The 19,223-nt window shown below is 37.8% G+C and overlaps 2 protein-coding genes across 3 annotated transcripts in view; one reads left to right on the forward strand and one right to left on the reverse strand.

Annotated features, from left to right (window-relative positions):
* Positions 1–19,223, forward strand: part of LOC126754150 (bone morphogenetic protein receptor type-1B) — a 245,045-nt gene that overhangs the window by 757 nt on the left and 225,065 nt on the right. The gene's annotated exons all lie outside the window — the stretch shown is intronic.
* LOC126754152 (probable cytochrome P450 4ac1) lies at positions 30–4,030 on the reverse strand. The gene is made up of 8 exons (XM_050466096.1): positions 3,788–4,030; positions 2,132–2,335; positions 1,961–2,042; positions 1,788–1,888; positions 1,456–1,717; positions 1,180–1,397; positions 438–746; positions 30–358 (listed from the first exon to the last, which is right to left on the reverse strand). Exons 1-8 carry the CDS (start codon positions 4,023–4,025, stop codon positions 195–197), a joined length of 1,578 nt encoding a protein of 525 aa, XP_050322053.1. The 5' UTR covers positions 4,026–4,030; the 3' UTR covers positions 30–194.

A 19,223-nucleotide genomic window follows, 5' to 3' on the forward strand; every position in this document is an offset into this window, starting at 1 on the left:
AACTTACGGAAATTTGAAAAGCAAATATGTATATTTTAAACATTTAATGCATTGAGACAGCATATACAGTGTTCAACAATAATATATAACAAATTCCAATAAAAAATTCAATTTCCATAGCTTAGATACAGAACATCTCAATGTGACGGCTCACGTTCTGCCCACAAGTATTTAATTGCTTTACAATTATCTATCTAATGCGCCCTTTTTACCATCTTAACTAACACATTCTCTTTTGTGCGTAAAACCAATCCATATTCATAGCGTATGTCCTCGGGCATAGTGACTGGCAGCAAGCGGAAATTCTGCAAAATGCCCACTAGCATAGCTTTAATCTCAAGCATGGCAAATCTTTGACCTGCAAGTGCGTTTATATAAACGTTTTGGCATATATTTTATATACATATGTGTATATGTATGTATTTGCGTTGGCTTACCTATGCAATTTCTTGAACCAGCGCTGAAGGGCACAAAGGCAAACGGATGTCGATTTAAGCTATTTTCTGGCAAAAATCGATCAGGGTCGTATTTTAAAGGATCCGGAAAATGTCGTTCATCGCGCATTATATCGAGTATGTGTATATTGATCTGACTGCCGGCGGACAATATCACACCATTGAGTTCTGTATCCTCGCGGCAGTAACGCGAAATGAAGGGCACAGAGGGTTGAAGACGTAGTGTTTCCTTTACAACACATTCCAAATATGCCAACTGATTGAAGTCGAAAATGCTCATCGATGGCAAATCTGCAAATTAAAATTGTTTAATTGTTTTTGTTGTTTATTTTAGGTCTTTTCTGTTTAATTTTTTAAATTTATTTTTTATTTTTTTAAATTTATTTTTTTTTTTTTTTTTTTTTTTTTTTTATTTTTTTTAAAATTTATTTTTTATTTTTTTTTTTAATTTATTTTTTTATTTTTTTATTTTTTAATTTTTTTTTTAATTTTTTTTTAAATTTATTTTTTTTATTTTTTTTAATTTATTTTTTATTTTTTTTAAATTTATTTTTTATTTTTTTTTAATTTATTTTTATTTTTTTTAATTTATTTTTATTTTTTTTTTTAATTTCATTTTAATTTTTTTTTATTTTCATTTAAAATTATTTTTATTTTTTAGTTTTGCTTGCTTATTTTTTTGTTTCTGTTTTAGTTTTTTTCTCATATCTAGTGCAATGCTCACCGCTATTTTTGACTTCTCGGTAACATTTCTCTTGTATATCCGGATGTAGGGCCAAATTGAATAATGTAAAAATGAGGCAAGTTGCCGTCGTATCATAACCCTCGAACATAAATGTGTTAACTTCATCACAAATACCTCTATGATCAATGACTCCCTGGGACTCGGCGTGAAAAAGCGTATCCAACATGGCGTAACGTTTTCGCTTACCAGTTTCATCACTAAAACAATTTCGTATTAATATTATTAGTGACATTTAGTAACTATGTTTTGTTTTACTCATTTCCGTGCACGGTTTCAATGGCAAATTGCCGTTTTTGAAATTCCTCGCGTTTCTTTGTTATAATCTTACTGCTAAAGTCATGTGCTACCTTCAAATTTTTGTAAAATCCTTTGTGATCGCCGAAGAATTTGAAAATCCAGGGAAAATACATGAACGGATTACATAGCCGGTTCACCATCACTAACTCTATGTCATGTATAACCTTGCGATACTCGCTGCTGCCAGTTATGTCATCCAAGCAAATGCCAAGCGCGGTTTCTTGAAAGTAAAACGGGGAGTTTTCTGTGATTGTTTCGTTTAAGTGCACATACAAATCATTATTTCTTACCACACACACTATTTAAAGTGAATTCCGGTATAATTTCATTTAGATTCATATTTTGATTCTGCTTCGCGCTTAACATGTTCACAAGTTTTACAGTTTCATTTCTAATAAAAGTTGATAAAAGCCTATTTTTTACATGGCCGAACTTGAAAACTTGAATTTGGCTCAAAACTTACTTGAAAACTTCAATAAAACTCTGCAATATATTAAAGTGAAAAGCTGGTGTGAGCAATTTTCGCCTGTCATGCCATTGTTGGTCTATAGATGTATAAAAAATATATAAAAATATGTATGTATAGTCAAAATTTCATAAATAATTTTTACATAATGGTTTAATTCTTTCTTACCTGAGCTCACAAGCAATCCCTCACCCAAGAATGGACGCACCAAGTCATATATAATACCTTTTGTGTTTAGTGTTTGACTTTGGAAAACCTCTTGTACTGCTTCCGGGCTTGTTATTGAATAAATAACCCCTTGGTAATAATATAAAGCGTAAGGTTTACCGTTTGCTCGTTGATAGAGCTCGCGAGACCAGTGGTAAACATCCTCTGTGAAGCAAGTAAAGAAAGTTAGATTATAAAATTTAATGGTTATTTGAAAATATGACGAAAGCAAGTCAAGTTCAACACACTTTCAAAATAATGCAGAGGTTTCAAGAAGTAAAAGTTTCAAGTAGTAATAAAAAAAGCTGTAGCGATCCGATCTGAAAGGTTCGTTCAGTGATTTTTGCTTTGCTTTGGACAATAATCCGTGTCAAATAAAAATGTTTTCCATAAAAGGATTTGGATTTGGATAGTTCAGTTTGTATGGCAGCAACATGCTACAGTGTCCCGATTTGAACGATTCGTTCGCAGATTGTAGCGTTGCTTTGAACAGTAATCCATGCCAACTATCGAAAAGATATCTTTTCAAATAAAAAATTTGCAATACAAAGATTTAATTTCGATCGTTCAGTTTGTATGACAGCTATAAGCTATAGTAGTCCGATATCGGCGGCAAAATTTCAGATCGATATCTCATAAACTGAGGATTATTTTGCGTATATACAGGGTGCTTTTCAAAGTAAACAGGACTTTAAAAAAAAGTAAAAAAGCATGTCGAACGAGTGCTTTAGCTCGTTGGCCGTTATGGCCGCCAGTATGCCGGCGCAAGCCTTTTGAATGACCTCTACGTCTGCATAACGCTTTCCTTTCATGGGCAAATGCATTTTTCCGAAAAGAAAGAAGTCGCACGGTGCGATATCAGGTGAATACGAGTAGTGGTTAATGGTTAAAATACGATTTTTGGTAAAATACTCGATCACAAGCGTCGATCGATGAGAGCAATTTTTGGTCGTCAGTCAATTTGTGCGGAACAAACCGTACACACACCTTTCGTAAGCCCAAATGTTCGGTCAAAATGCGATAAATCGATGCTTTGGAGATGCTTAATTCCATTTCCATGAATTTCTTTGATGTTTCGGCAGATTTTTGATGATCGGTGATAATGGATTTTGATTGGCCCACATATTGATCGTCATTTATGTCCTCACGACCACTTTGAAAACGTTGAAACCACTCGTGCACTCTGCTACGGGATAGGCAATCATCGCCATAAACTTGTTTCATCAATTGAAAAGTTTCGGTAAAAGTTTTACCAATTTTAAAACAAAATTTAATGTTGGCACTTTGTTCGAAGCTCATTTTCGCACCGATAACACAAACATACTGACACTTAAAACGCAATACCTTTATTTCCAACCGATGAAATTCTCACCAGTCGCCATATAGATGGCGCCACCAGGGGGCGTTAGATTCAAAAAGTCCTGTTTACTTTGGAACGCACCTTGTATAGACAGATATACGTATATAATAAAATGGACTCAGCTCGTATATAAATTCCGCTTCACTTCGTTCTGAGTGTTACAAACTTCGTGGCAAACTTCATATACCCTCTCCAGGATCTAAAAAGTGCTGTTCGATGAGTTTTACGGCACTAAATACACATTGGTGAGCACTCACCCGGATTTGAATTCAATATGTCGAAGTTGTTGCCAAAAATCGTACGTCCCGGCACTATGTACACTTTATCCGTTACTTTACTACCATCCACCGTTTTCAAGAGTTTACAGAATGCCAACAAATAGTACTCTTTGCTGAGCCTTTTCAAATACAAAGTCAATCCTAAGAGGAATATTGAAAAACACAAAAGAAATGTAAATAATGCCATTGCACAAACTGCACTGAATTGCAAGGGCATCGCAAGCGTGTCGAAGTAAACACGGAATTATAAAAGCTTCTATTCCATAATCTTGTTACTCGAATTAAAAGCGGATTATATGCTTTCTTTATTGATAACAATTATATTTATAAATATTGGGCGTGTGCGAAATATATGCGCGTTGATAATACAAGTAAATGCATGTAATTTATACATACACAATAGTATATACATTGTAGGTATATGCATAATATTATGTACAGATGGCTTGTATGACGGTTGCACTAAAAGATAGCTGAAGACTTTTGAATAAAAAATGAGAAAAAACTTTAACTTCGACGGCGCTGTAGCTATAATACCCATCACATGTGATTTAGATTTCAATCGATCAGTTTGTATGGCAGCGATAGGCTTCAGTGGTCCAATCTGAATAATTTGTTCGGAGCTGATAGCGTTCTCTTGAACTATAATCCATGTTGAATTTCGAAAAAATATCTTGTCAAATAAAAATTTTTTTATGGCAGCTATATGCTATAAGGGTGCGACCTGATCAATTTGTTCGGAGATTATAGTGGGAAGATATCTTCATCTTACTAAATCTATATTTCAATAAGTACAAAACAAAATCCGAAAAAGTACATCCCTAATCCTAATGCTTATTGCACCTGTGATCTCATTCTGAGTGTAGTTCAATCATTAATACAAAGTATTGACTTGATTACACTAATTAATTTACAATAACGGCTCTTTAATGGTTGGAAACTTTTGGATTTGTAAAGCTCTATTTATAAAACAAGTGGACAAGCTTTTTTGTCAGCTTTAAAAGCTCTACTACTGTGCGCAAAAAATAGTAAGACGTTTTAGTTAAATTTCGCGCGAAAACCCATTTCTCGAAATATTTTTTATCTAGATTGGTATGACTGTAAGTGACATCTGTGCCAAGTGTCACACCAAAATAAACATTAGTGTTTAGTATACGCTTGTCTTTCTCAAGAACGTAAAATACAATCAGAGTTAAATTATTCAACAAAGAAGTTCCATTAAGTTTTGTGTGCGGAATCAAATTTCTGGTATCGAAACGTTCAGAATGTTGGAAAAGGCCTTGGGTGATAATGGTTTGTCGCGAGCAGGCGATTTTGATTGGTATACATTATTCAAATAGGTTCGAGAACCCTTTGACGACGAACCGCGTCCAGAATGGCCGTCAAAAGCAACTTTTATCATCAGTTAATAAAATAAAGGGCTTCGTACTTGAGAATCGAAGAATCGGAGATCTCATTGGTATCTTTGGAATATCGGAAAGATCAGTGAAGACCATTTTGAAGCATAATTTGGACCTGACAAATGTGAAAGCACGATTGGTTCCAAATTCACTAAATTTTTTTCGAAAAACGTCACGTCACGTCAATGTCTATGAAACAATCCTTTCCGATTACCAGGATGCCATGAAACGTAATATTACTTATTATTGATGATGAGTCTTGGATCTATGCTTACGACCCGGAAACAGACGATCAATCAGCCGAATATCGTGGCAAAGGTGAGCCGATGCCGAAAAAACCACGTCAAAGCATGTCAAAATCAAAGTAATGTTGATAGTTCTACTATCGAGGTGTGGTGCACTTCGAATTCCTCCCGATCGGCTAAACGGTCAACAAGGAATGCTATTTGAACGTATAACCATACTTAGCGATAGTTAAGCGGCACTAAAACCAATCTCTGCCTAAGCGATCAAATCGCTACTGATGCAAGAGTGTAGAGAACGGCTGAATAGCCTAGTGGCACTCATTTGTGCGCCCGGTCTCAAAAGTATAGCCCGGAATGAACTGGCTGATGAGCTCACCCGCTCCGCAGCATCCACTAACATGGTGGGTCCGCATACCATAAGAAAGCTCTGCAAAGAAGAAGGAGTAGGCAGAGAAAGATATAGGCAATAACTTCAAGGCATGCAACATGCATACTACTTGTCGCATTCTACACTGGCCACAGCAAGCTGAAAAGGCACTTACACAACCTGGGCCTAGCTTCTTGCGTAAGTTGCTGGTTCTACGATAGAGAGCCTGCATAGCAGTCCGCAAACGCAGGTTGAAAGCTCTTGGATCTATGTTTCCAAATAGGGATCACATCAATTCGCTAGCACCCAGCAGTATATTGGACTTTTTCAATATGTTGGGATTAGGTGAGTCTTTAATTTAGGACAGGGCACAAAAGACCTAAGGTCGCGGACCGTTCATTATTTCTCGTACGATGGTTTGTTGGCCCTGAGATTGTTATTTTAGCAAGGAAGTAACAGTAGTCTTCACATTTATTGCTTGCAAAGATTTTTAAATTATACACCTATCATTCCGCTTGAGCTGACGTTAGGCTCTACGAATACATAAACTTCAAAATTCGACCTGAATTGCGGCTTTTTTTTACTGACAACCGTTAGCCGGACAAAGTCCTGTACAATTTCGGTATTCTAGAACCGACTGTTAAGGGAATCTCAGTAACCAAAGTGACTGATTCTCTCATCAAGCCGCAGTCCAAATACCGCAGTATATCTTTTTTCATCAGCAAATATCAACAGTTTAAGGTGTATCTAGCTACTTTAATCTCCTTAGTATAAAACTGCTGAAAAAAATATAGAAAAATCCGGCTTAAAGAAACCATTAATTCTTCCATAGTTGCTTGTAGCAGCGACAAACTTCTTCGCCGTAGATGAGTTATGGTCACACTGACCATTTATGGATGAAACCACCACCAACAGCAGCAGCAACAACAATAGCAACAATGGCAATCAGCTTTGGCCACATATGGTTAGACGTTGTATGTCATAAATGATGATAATTGCTTGTGACAGTGCTGTCTAATGCTTGCTGCCTTCACAGCCATAACAGCAGTGCGGATGAATTGGGGGTACCACATACATAAATGCCAACTGGGGAAGATGCTGCAATTGATTTGGCGAACATTGCTGCGGTTGATTGGCAATTGACGATCGGCCAGATCGATATGATCGATGACAATTGTCCAGTATCGCTTACCAAACAAGTATATTTCTATGTTTGTCGTCTTGCAGATTATAGCAACCGCTTGTGGCACAGCGCAAGCAATGCAGCTGCCGTTGTGTGTTGTTATTTTTGCTGTGCTGCCGTCTGGCCGCTGGGCGCATGCGTGTTAGGAATGAGCAGTGAACGGCTGCGGCAGCTAATGATTTTCCCATAGATACTGTTTGGTATCGCTGATGTGCGCACAAAAAGTCACTGCATTTTTCCACATTTGTGTTCTTTGTTTTTGTCACCATTTTCCACGTTTGTTTGTTTGCGTTTTTTTCCGCTTTTTCGCTGCTACTCATTAATGCTACACGGCAAATTAATTCGTTTTAAAGCGCGAGCACTTTTTTCCGGGCACACTTTTTTTAATGCCGCCATCGGCTTCTAGGCTTCTAAGCGTGGTGAGCAACAAAATAAGAAAAATAATACAATACCCTTCACAGGTGTATTTTTTATAGCATAGAAGGGTATAAAAAGCTCTTGCTTTTAATGGCCAGTTTGTATGGAGGATGGAGTGATGTGTAGAAGTTCACGCAATTGAGGAAATTTCTTTGATTGATTTTTCTTTAACGGCGTAGACACCGCTTACGCGGTTATTGCCGAGTTTACAATAGCCCGCCAGTCGTTCTTACCTTTCGTTGCTTGGAGATTCCAAGTGCAGCCAGATCCTTCTCCAGCTGATCTCCTCTTCATCTGCTTCCCCCAGTGGGTGTTGTGTCGAATACTTTCAGAGTTGCAGCGTTTTCATCCATTCGGACGACATGACCTGGCCAGCGTAGCCGCTGTCTCTTAATTCGCTGAACTATATAAATGTCGTCGTATAACTCATACAGCTCATCGCTCCATCGAATGCGATATTCGTCACTCTTAACATCGACTCATCAGATGTTTTCATCGTTCATGCCTCTGCATCATATAGCACGACAAGAATTATGAGTGTCTTATAGAGTTTGGTCTTTGTTCGTCGAGATAGAATCATATCATCGGCGTACGACAGCAGCTATACATTCTTATAGAAGATTGTATACGTACCAGTTCGAATAAATCTCTCTAGCAGTAGATTGAAGAAGTCGCCTTTTCTGAAACCTCGTTTGGTCGGACAGCTCCAAATCGACTCAGCGCGTTACGCTAATGATTTATGTTTATATAATTTATAAGATTTCCGAGGTTTCTTGCAGAGTATTATAAATTTCGTGGCAAACTTAACAAGTATACCCTGTTCAAGCTATAATGGACGTCTGTTCGTTTGATCGGTTAGCGGTGGCCTGTTCGATCGACCAACTGACCACGACATCGCGATTTAGCTACGGGAAAGGGCAACAGTATTGGCGATTGACAGTGCTCAGGAGGCGGCAATAATGGAAAGTAGCCGGCAACATAATACAGCAACATCATTACCGCATCCGCCAAACGCGCCGCCACCGTCGTCAAACGTCAATAATCAGCGCTCTATAATGCGTAGCGTTGAGTGCAACAGTGTGGCATCGCGCATTGGTCGCACGTAATTGTGATTTTCCAACTAAAAATCAGCTGCCGTTTGGCTGCTTTTATCAAATGTGTCTTGCTGTTGCATGCGACAGTTGCACACGTGCAGTGTGTTGTTGCTTACTGTTTTTCAATATCTTTTATTATTCTTATATGTATTTCTACGTACATACATAATGTTGTTGTCGTTTTTTTTTTACTTTGCAACTGCTGTTCTCGTGTGCTCGCTGGTCGGCTGGCTGACCGTTTGTCGCTTATTGGCCGCTTTGCTCGCATTAATGCCGCAAACAAGCCACACTCATTGCGCATGCGTAAGGCGTTAGTGACCGTTTTTAGAATTACTAATTGAATCGACGCGTTACAACGCGTCCTTTGTTGCAACAAATAGAACGTGTGTGCGCTTTTTTGTTGTTTGTTATTGTTCTCATGCCATATGCATTAATGCAGTTGTTGCACGAAAACGCATAAATAAATCCATACGTACATATGTATGAATGTAGTTTTTTCACAAAATCTCGTCTGCCACCATGTAACTGTTTTTAAATTTTTTATACTGTTATTATTATTATTTTTTATTAATTTTTTGTATTTTGTATTTGTGTTCACAGTTTTTTCTTATTATTTTAATTGATATTTTGTGGCAACGCTCATTTACTTAGCTGTAATGTCATTGTCATTCGGTTACATGACATGTTGTCATTTATTCACGAAATCACCCTGTCGCTGGTGGAGTTTTTTTTTGTACAATTATTTATGATTTTGATGGCCCGTTATAATGGTCTAGAAACTGCTTACAATTTTACTTAGTTTACTAACTGCCGAGCGTATCATTTGATCCAATCTGTATGTCATATTCTGGGATAGTTAAAAATTTATCGATGTCTAACTTTGTAACTTAAACCTCCATAATATTCTAACTTAAATGGAGAAGAACTTCTCTTCTTCTTGGCGTAGACACCATTACGCGGTTATAGTCGTGTTTACAGCAGCGCGCCAGTTCTTCTTCCTTTTCACTGTTTGGCGCCAAGTGGAGATTCCAAGTAGAGTCAGGTCCTTCTCCACCTGGCATTTCCAGCGGAGTGGAGGTCTTCCTCTTCCTCTGCTTCCCCCGGTGGGTACTGCGTCGAATACTCTCAGAGCTGGAGTGTTTTCGTCCATTCGAACGACATGATCTAGCCAGCGTAGCTGCTGTCTCTTAATTCGCTGAGCTATGTCAATTTCATCGTATACCTCGTACAGCTCATTGTTCCATCGACTGCGGTATTCGCCGTTGCCAATGCGCAAAAGACCATAAATCTTCCGCAGAACCTTTCTTACATCGAACTTACAACGTCGTTTCATCAGATGTTGTCATCGTCCATGCCTCTGCACCATATGCCATATTATAGGACAGTTAAAAATTTGCTGCCGTCAGCCTTTATAACCAAAGCCTCCATATTATTCTAGCGTAAATGGAGAAGAACTAGTCTAACTTTATCCAACTTGTAGAACGAAATCAGAGAATTCGCGTTTTTATTAAAAAAAAAACTTTTTGCTAATAATTAATGTTATAAGAGATTACCGATCCAAGAAGTCATACGAGGGCGACCTGATAATTAGGTACCAGTGGATCCATGTGAAATGGTCTCTCGGCTGCCTGGAGTCTGAAGCGCAGCAATCGTGCCGACAGTTTTCTCATGCCTAGTATTTTGTTTAGGATATGACGCACGTGGCCTGTTGAGACACCTAATGTCTCATCTGTCACGCGTACTGTCAATTGGCGTTCTGCTAATCCGAGATCGTGTATATTACCTTTCAGCTTTGCGGCCCATAACACAGTATTTGCCTTTTTGGGAACATGTTCGCCGGGTTGGTTCCTAGTCTCTAGTGTGTAACAGTGGATCCATGTTTCGTCGATGGTTACGTCGTGAAATGGTCTCTCGGTTGTCCAGAGTCCACGGCACCCATTGTGCCGACAGCTTTTTTATGCCCAGTATTTTATGTAGGATATGATCCACGTGGACTGTAAGTGTCACATCTGTCACGCGTTCGTCAATTGGCGTTCTGCTAATCCGAGATCGTGTATTTTTGTTATATTACCCTGCGATGAACTCATGGTCACCACTGAAGGAGAAGAATCACCGTAAACAGCATCCAAGCAGTCTTTGATTTCTTTACTTGACCCTTCTTCCGTTCTATCGTCGACCAATATTGGATTTTGTCCATTTCTCTAAACAAAAACTACGAGTTCGATTCCGCCTGAAAATTTGACTTTTGCATTGGGCGGTTATGCTAAGTACTTATCGTACCGATCTTGTACATACATATATCTCCTTTCTGTTCTTTAATGGCGTAGACACCGCTTACGAGGTTATAGCCGAGTTAACAACATCGCGCCAGTCTTTTCTTTTGTTCGCAATTAGGCACCAATTGGCGATTCCTAGTTTAGCTAGGTCCTTCTCCAGTTGGTCTTTCCAGCGGAGTGCAGGTCTTCTTCTTCTTCTGCTTCCCCCGGGTACTGTGTCGAATACTTTCAGAGCTGGAGGAACATAAATTTTCCGCAGTACCTTTCTCTCGAAAACTCGTAACGTCGACTCGTATATATTATATACCACTCGAAAAAACTACCGATTTCATTTCTTCTTATATAGATATATCGGGTGATTTTGCCCGCAGAGCTTGATAACTTTTTTTAAAAAAAAAACGCATAAAATTTGCAAAATCTCCTTTATTTGAAACGTTAGATATTCATGACATTTACTTTTTCGAAAAAATTTAAATTCTGCTTCTAGGTCCTCCTTCGACACCAAAATAATTGCACTTTATTCATCAGATGTTATATGTGTGTTTGCGTGTACAAGGTGTTACATAGTTAACAAATACCTGCTCATTATACCAACTACATCACGGCTGCTTGCAACTTACGACTCGCTGCCTCGCTACTGCAAAACCGATTTCATTTCAAATTAACCTCTGTAGCCTTTCAACAATTGGCCCTAAAACGCACCGCAGCCACATGCTCAGTTGCCACTAGTTGGCCGATTGTTCGTTGTTTGGCGGTATGTAGCCTCGCTGATTGCCTGTGTTAGCAGCGCATTGAAGGTGCCTAATGCCCGCAGGTCCGTTCCCAAAGTTCATCATTAATTTTGTCTGCGTAGCAGAGGCAGCAGCAAAAATGAATGAGAAATGAAAACGTATATTATATATACATATATATGTATGTATGTGTCTGTGGAATGCATGCAATCACTTCTGCATTGTTGCTTACAGTTTTTGACAGATTTGTACAGCAGACTTTTGGCGCCTACAGTGTAATAATTCTTATGAGGTTTTCGTTCAACTCTTTCTTTTTTTTTGTTGGTTTTTACAACTTATTTTGTATGCTATTGTTGTTTTACAATTTGTTGCATTCTCCATACACGAAGAAAATAATGATTTTTTACACAGCCAATGGATATCTACACAAACATACATACTATGTATTTATATGCACAAATAAATTTGAGCACGCATGCAGTTACTTGACTTTTGCGCATGCGCAGCTTTTACTCAGCCCTGCTTGTGTTTATGTGTGCATTCTGAATGCGCTCTTAAAAGTGCTTAATAGTCTGTCCCTTGGGCACTTAAATGCATACAAAGTTGTGCATGTATTATAAGCAATTCTTTCCTTCATTCTTCATTTTAAATTTATTTTTTTTTTATTTCGACCGAAGGTGTTAGGGAATTAACTTGGCACTTAAACGTTTCGAAATTACTTTTCCATGCACTTCAGGGCAGAGGTGTTTAGCGTAGAGAATGTAATATCTGCACCCATACACAAATATATATACTTACGAACGTAGGAGTAGGATATTAAACACATGCAACTCTCAAATATTTCCAATTGGCCGGCTTAGAGGTACGGCTTGTAAAACTTGGATGGACTAGTATGGACTCACTTATATGTACTCATTTAGAAATAGAACTTATTGAAAACTCCAAATTGTAGTTGGATAGCACCCACAACTAAATATTTGTATAAGCGGTGGAGAATTATAAGCAATTATATAAAATCTAGTAAAAAGAAGTACATTAAAGGGTAAACCATTTCGAGATTCCCTACTTTTTTTCTTGAATATAATATTCTATTGCTGCTTATACCTACATAATAGGCTGTCAAAAAAGTCTTGCGGTATTTTCGCTAGTTGGCGCTGAAAGAGCGTCGTTCTAGTTTTATTCGTCGCATCGGGTCATGCTATACCTTTTTGGAAAGCTCATTTCACGCGCTAACACGTGTTTGATTGATTGTCGTTTCTTTTAAGTCGTTCGTGAGTTATAGCGTCGCAAACATGGAGCAAAATAAAGAGAAAATACGGCATATTTTACAGTACTACTACGATAAAGGCAAAAATGCATCTCAAGCCGTCAATAAAATTTGTGCAGTTTATGGACCCGATACAGTTTCCATTTCCACCGCACTACGATGGTTTCAACGTTTTCGTTCTGGTGTAGATGCGCCACGCTCCGGAAGGCCTGTCGTCGAAAGTTGCGATAAAATCGCTGAATTGGTTGAAAGAGACCGGCATAGTAGCAGCCGTAGCATCGGTCAAGAGCTGGGCATGAGTCATCAAAAATTCATTTCAGTTTCAATAAAAAAAAAAAATCAATAAAAATACCGCAAGACTTTTTTGACAACCCATTATATGGGGAAGGAATAATTCTAATTAAAATACGAAAAGAGGGTTTCGAGAATCCTTATCTAAAATTTTATACTCTTGTTGCTACGGAGTATAATAGTACACCTAAAGCTTGTATGTATCACCTAAAAGTAATCGAGTTAGATATAGGGTTATACATATGTATGTATATAAATGATCAAGATGACGAAACGATCCGTCCGTCCATCCGTGCAAGCTGTAACTTGAATAAAAATCTTTGAAGAAACTTGGTATACGAGTTCATTGGCTAAAAAAGTACTAGTGCGTAGATGGGCGTAATCGAACCACCGTCACGTCCGCAAAACGCCATTAACCGAAAACCATAACTAAGCACTCGCCTAGCGCAAATATTATCAGAACTCCTATCGACAATGTGAAAATGGATGAAATCGGAAGATAACCCCGCACACTCCCTATATAAGGTACTGTTAAAAACTACCTAAACTCCAGAGACATTAAATTTCACACCAAAATGGTATGACAAAGCTTTGATGGAGCCGGGGTCGAAATTAGACTGCAGCCACGCCTACTTCCCATATAACACAATTTTAAATTCCATCTGATTTTTTCCTTTCGAGTGTACAAATCAAGAAGCAATTAATATAACGGGATAAAACTTTGCACGAATATATCACCTTATGACGAAAAATTATCTAAATCCACAAAAAAATTTTCAAGCTCCTAGGTACCGACACAGTACATCTAGTTCACTTTTGATCGAAAATGTCGGTCAATATGTCATTTTTATAATTGATAGTAGTATGTCTGAGTGCTACAAATGGGTTGAATCGGGTTTATACTTCCCTCAGCCCCCATATATCTAATATAAAAACTTGTTCTTAGCTTCATAGCTTCTTTTTTATCCAGCCTTATTTAAATGGTTCAAAATGATTTCTTGTGCCATATTTAGCTCCTGGGCAATTGAAAGAGTAGTTACATGCAGGTCGGAATCAACGATTTACATTATTTTATCGATATTAGACGTCTAGAGCGAGTTGCATCTTCAATTTTCAGAAAAGGCAGGTTAATCGAACTTCCCATGCACTCGTTCGTTTTTTCGGTTTAGGTGAATTTTTGGCTTGCCATTCGCTAGATTATTCATAAACACACGGTTAGTCATCAGTAATTATCCGTCCTCAACTCATGTTGTCTCTTTTGCGACCTCCACTCGACGTCGTCTTTGCAAAAGGTTCAGATCATTTGGTATAAATCTAGCATTGACACGCTGCATACGCAAAATAAGTATGAACCAAAACGTGTTGTGTCGATCCTTTTTAGATGTGGAGATCCTCGACATATTTTCTATATTACAACATAATTCAGTAGCTGTGTCTGCTTCCTTCATTGCAATGCGTCCGAACTAAACAATTCCGGTAGCATTTTTATTATCTCGTGGAAAATTACTTCGTGCACTGTACGTACCACGTAACACACTTAACGCGCTTGTGCCTTTATATGGACGAAAGCTCATCTGTCGCAAATCATCTCCATCAAAACGTCCGCTGTCGTTGTTATCTTCCCATACTAATAAAACACGTTGCCATACCAGGGGTCTTCACATAGTCTTAGCACACACACTCACAAATTTTTTTGGCATGCAACGTTTCTGCTACACACACTAATGATTTTCAAATAAATGCCCTGCCTCCAATGCGTGGAGCATCAACGCATGCGTACACGTTCTAGGCAAACACACGCCTTTGTCGCTTCACCATTTTTGTACTCGTACTCATAGTTATTTATGTGGCTAACTATTAAATGAGCTGGCTTGCGGTTGAGCTCGCAGCGAACGAAGTGATGCATTAGCAGCCGTGTGACAGTGGCAATTGCGGTCTGCCTCATGGGCGTAATATGGTCATAATATCTCAAAGTAGCCATAAATGGCACACATACGCAAGAAGCGTTCACAAGTAATCTACCTCAACGTTCTACTGGAACCATATTTAGTTTGAGTTATGTTAGAGGTATGCTTTATACTTAAATGCAGCAAATAATGATAAAAATTCTCTGTTCGTTAGAGTTATTTATCTTACAACAACTATAATTACGGTATTTCCTTAATAAGTTTGATTGGAAAAAGTTGTGATTTGTTAGGCATTAGATGCCTACGTCATATAAGGAACGTCTAGGAGAAGCATTTCATGTAACGGCAACATAAAAGGCGTAAAGAACAAAATTCTCAAAAATATATTCATTAAACTCCGGTAAAGATGATGATATAAGCTCTTCAATCGTTACAGGTCATTGGAAAGACCTTAAAAGCGATCGTCATACCAAGCATAGACAAAGGGGGCTACTGAGGTTAGGAAAAGCATTTGTTATGTACGATTATATTTTGATACGAGAAATCGCAAAATAATTTCAAGGAAATTTTTGAATATGACTTCCGGACCTATTTATGTTACGTAACGTACGATTCTCCGAGTATTTACCAAGGCCAAAATAAGAGTTGGTTTCGAGTACTCAAAAACTTCAAGTTTCTTCTACTTATTCCAAGTGTAGCCAGGCCCTTCTCCACCTAGTTTTTCCAACGGAGTGAAGATCTTCCTCTGCTTCAACCGGGGGGTACTGCATCGAATACTCTCACAGCTAGAGTATTGTCATCAATTCGGACTACATGACCTAGCGGGTGTAGCCGCTGTCTTTTAATTCGCTGAACTATATCATCCACTGCGGTATTCGCCGCTGTCAATTCACAAAGGACTATAAATCTTCCGCAGCACCTTTCTCTCGAAAACTCCTAACGCCCCTTAAACCAAATATCCGCGTGAAATTTCGCTTTGTTTGATTGATATTTCAGAAGGTCATGAGATCCGGAAAAATATCACATATGGCCATAATCTAACCTATAATACGTAATTTATTAATAAGTCATTTCATATCTAAAAAATTATTCATTTTAAGTTAAAAATACATAATATTATTAAAATTTGTATTTTTTTCTCTCTTTATAGGTAAGTCAACAGTTTAAATACTTACATTGCTAACGGAATAAGAATTTGAAAATCAGCAGAAACGAATTGGGTATACTCTATATATTTATATGAAATATTTATTATACACTTATTATTTTTTATGCTTCAAAAGTAGTATTTCTTGTAACTGAAGTGGAAAATCGGTATTAGAGGACAAAAATATTAATTTTTGTGTTTAGCTGGTATTTTTGGATTATGAGTATCTTTGAATCTTGATTTTCGTCGAGGTTAAAATACTAGTATGTTTATATTTTTGAATTCTGTGTTTCATTTTTCTACACAGAAAGCCCTAGAGGCAGCGGCCTGATAAGAAAAGAAAAAATCATAGATTGAAACCCACTGCAAATGAAAGATAAATTTTGAGGTTATGTGAAAAAGTCGTTAGACAAAAGTTATAGATCTTTTCATTACCTACAACATTGCTATATAACTTTTTTCTATAGCACTCGTAATCTTGCTGAAAATTGAGATAAATCACTTTAAGGATTAAAAATTCAATCACGCCACTCCCCTTTTTTTCCCGACCTCAGGTTACCGATGACTTTCACTCTACTATTTTTTTTTTGCTGTTTTTAAAAATTATCTTTTCCTTTATTGGCGGTTATAGTAGAGTTTACAACAACGTGCCAGTCGTTCTACCTTTTCCCTGTTTGGCGCCAAATGGAGATTCCAAGTGTAGCCAGGTCCCTTTCCACCTGGTCTTTCCAACGGTGTGGAGGTCTTCTTTTTTCTCTGCTTCCCCCGGCGGGTACTGCGTCGAATACTTTCAGAGCTGGAGTGTCTTCTTCCATTGGGGCGACATGACCTAGCCAGCGGAGCCGCTGTCTTTTAATTCGCTGAATTACGTCAATGTCGTCGTGTGTCTCGTTATTCGTCGCCAAAAATCTTCCGCAGAACCTTTCTCTCAAAAACTCGTAGCACCGACTCATCAGATGTTGCCATCGTTCATGTCTCTGTACATATAGCAGGACGGAAATGATGAGTGACTTGTAGGGTTTGGTCTTTGTTCGTCGAGAGAGAACTTTACTTCTCAATTGCCTATTCCGAAGTAGCAATCTATCTTTCACTCAAGAATCCAGCCCAGTATACGATCTAGTGATTCTAAAGAAAGTTTTTAACCGCTCACGATCTTGATTATGGTTCTTTAGGTCTTTTGGGTATACATTTTGTATATCCTGAACAGGTTATATTAAGTGTACCCCGAAGTAAAGAACGTACAAAGTAGCACCTGTTAGCAAGAGTTATTCTGCATAGAATTTCGAGGCTGACGTTGTTGTTGGTTTCAATGCTGGTTCCAAAATAGACGATATTTTCTATGACTTCGAAATTATGACTGTCAACGACGTTGGAACCAAGTCACGAGTGCGAAGACAGTTTGTTTGATGTTAGGAAAGTTTTCTTGCCCTCGCTCACTACCAGACTCATTTGCTTGGCTTCCTTATCCAGTCTGGAGAAAGCAGAACTAACGCCGTAGCTGTTGGAGCCAATGATATCATTATCATTGACGTACGCCAGCAGCTGTACACTGTTATAGAAGATTGTACCTTCTCTATTCAGATCTTTCGTCGGACCATATTCTACAAAGAAGTTGATACTTACTCCTTATCAGTTCTTCGCCGCCGTATTTGAATAGCTCGGTTGGCAATCCATTGGGCCCACCCGCTTGGAGCGTGGGCACAAATCAACGATATGTTGAAGAACTTCGCCTTGAATCGGAGTACTGGGGAGTCAGAGTTTTACTCAATAATAATTTTTTTCGAGTTACTTTAAAGAAGCTGAAAATACTTGAGATTCTCTGCTTACGAAAATGCATATATTGCTTCTCCATATGGTTTTTATTCCTTGTGTTGTTGTAAACAACTTTTCCAATAACAACCGTTTGTTTATGTCATTTAGTTATACCAACAATTCATTAATCTTTGAAATCAATATCCATTCATTATATCCAATGCTTGCATATATGGTATTAGCATTCTACTCATTTGCATTTTAATACATAATTTTTCGCACTTCAAGAGTTATGTTATTTACCGTTTAGCGTAAACTGGTGAATTATAATTTATTGCCAATAACTCAGTAGTAACCAATATAGAAAAAATTACAATTGACTAGTATTTATACAACGATTATTTAAGCGCTAAATGCAAGCTTTCTGCCATATTTACATACTTACATGTACAGTGCTGAGAAAAATATGAGCAGTAATGGTTTATACTTTGCGAAAATGATGGAGAAATGAAAGCAACCGTTAATTTCCCAATGAGTTCCTAGATGTGGCAGAGCTCAGAACTTTGGGTCCACAGATATATATCACATCTAACAATAGACGAGTTCTTATTCAAAATCAATTTATATCAATTCAATACACTCAAATCCTTCCGTTTTGTCTCCAGAAGAGTCAATGGTTAATTACTAGCGCTAATTCAGATTTCTTCTAGCACGGGATTATCTTCGAATAACATCACTTACTATCTTCAAAACATTCCTCTTTCTACACATACATATACATATGTATGTACATATGTAGCACATTCTGTCGAAATATTCAAAATTCTTTCGCTCTCTTTTTTTCTGTAGTGTCTCTCTCTCTCTCACTCTTTCTCTTCAATGCTTTCCTTTTCATCCACGAATAGGAATTTTGTCGATATATATAAAGTTTTGGAAAACAGGTTCGATAACTGAATATTGTTCTTTTTTGCTTTTCGATAATGGTTCTATCTACAATACTTTCCTTATCACCCAAAAACAATACGAAATATTCAGGGTCGATAATAGAATTCTTTATTTCATTTTATTTTCAATAAAGTCTCAATCTCACTCGCGCGAGTGCCTGCCTTTTCACCTCAAAACAATCTATCTTATTGGAATATTCCATATTTTTATCGTTATGGCAAAGTCGATGACAGAGTACCTTAACTGGGTATCAGTCACTAGATCACCTCTGGGGGTTCTACAAGAGTATGCTCCGGTCTTGAAACCTCCTGTTAGTCGCCGCATCTTTTTGTAGAATTTTTGAGCATTACGACTGTCGGACAGCTTATCAAGCTCTTCATACTCACGCATTTC

This window comes from Bactrocera neohumeralis, chromosome 3 (assembly GCF_024586455.1).
Source record: "Bactrocera neohumeralis isolate Rockhampton chromosome 3, APGP_CSIRO_Bneo_wtdbg2-racon-allhic-juicebox.fasta_v2, whole genome shotgun sequence".
Classification (NCBI taxonomy): Eukaryota; Metazoa; Arthropoda; class Insecta; order Diptera; family Tephritidae; genus Bactrocera; species Bactrocera neohumeralis.

Coding starts and splice junctions, on each gene's coding strand:
- LOC126754152 (XM_050466096.1), bottom strand. CDS start 4,025: ATGCCCTTGCAATTCAGTGCAGTTTGTGCAATGGCATTATTTACATTT. Junction 2,336..3,787: donor CATATTGAATTCAAATCCGG/GTGAGTGCTCAC, acceptor CTTGCTTCACAG/AGGATGTTTACCACTGGTCT. Junction 1,718..1,787: donor CACTTTAAATAGTGTGTGTG/GTAAGAAATAAT, acceptor TTTACTTTCAAG/AAACCGCGCTTGGCATTTGC.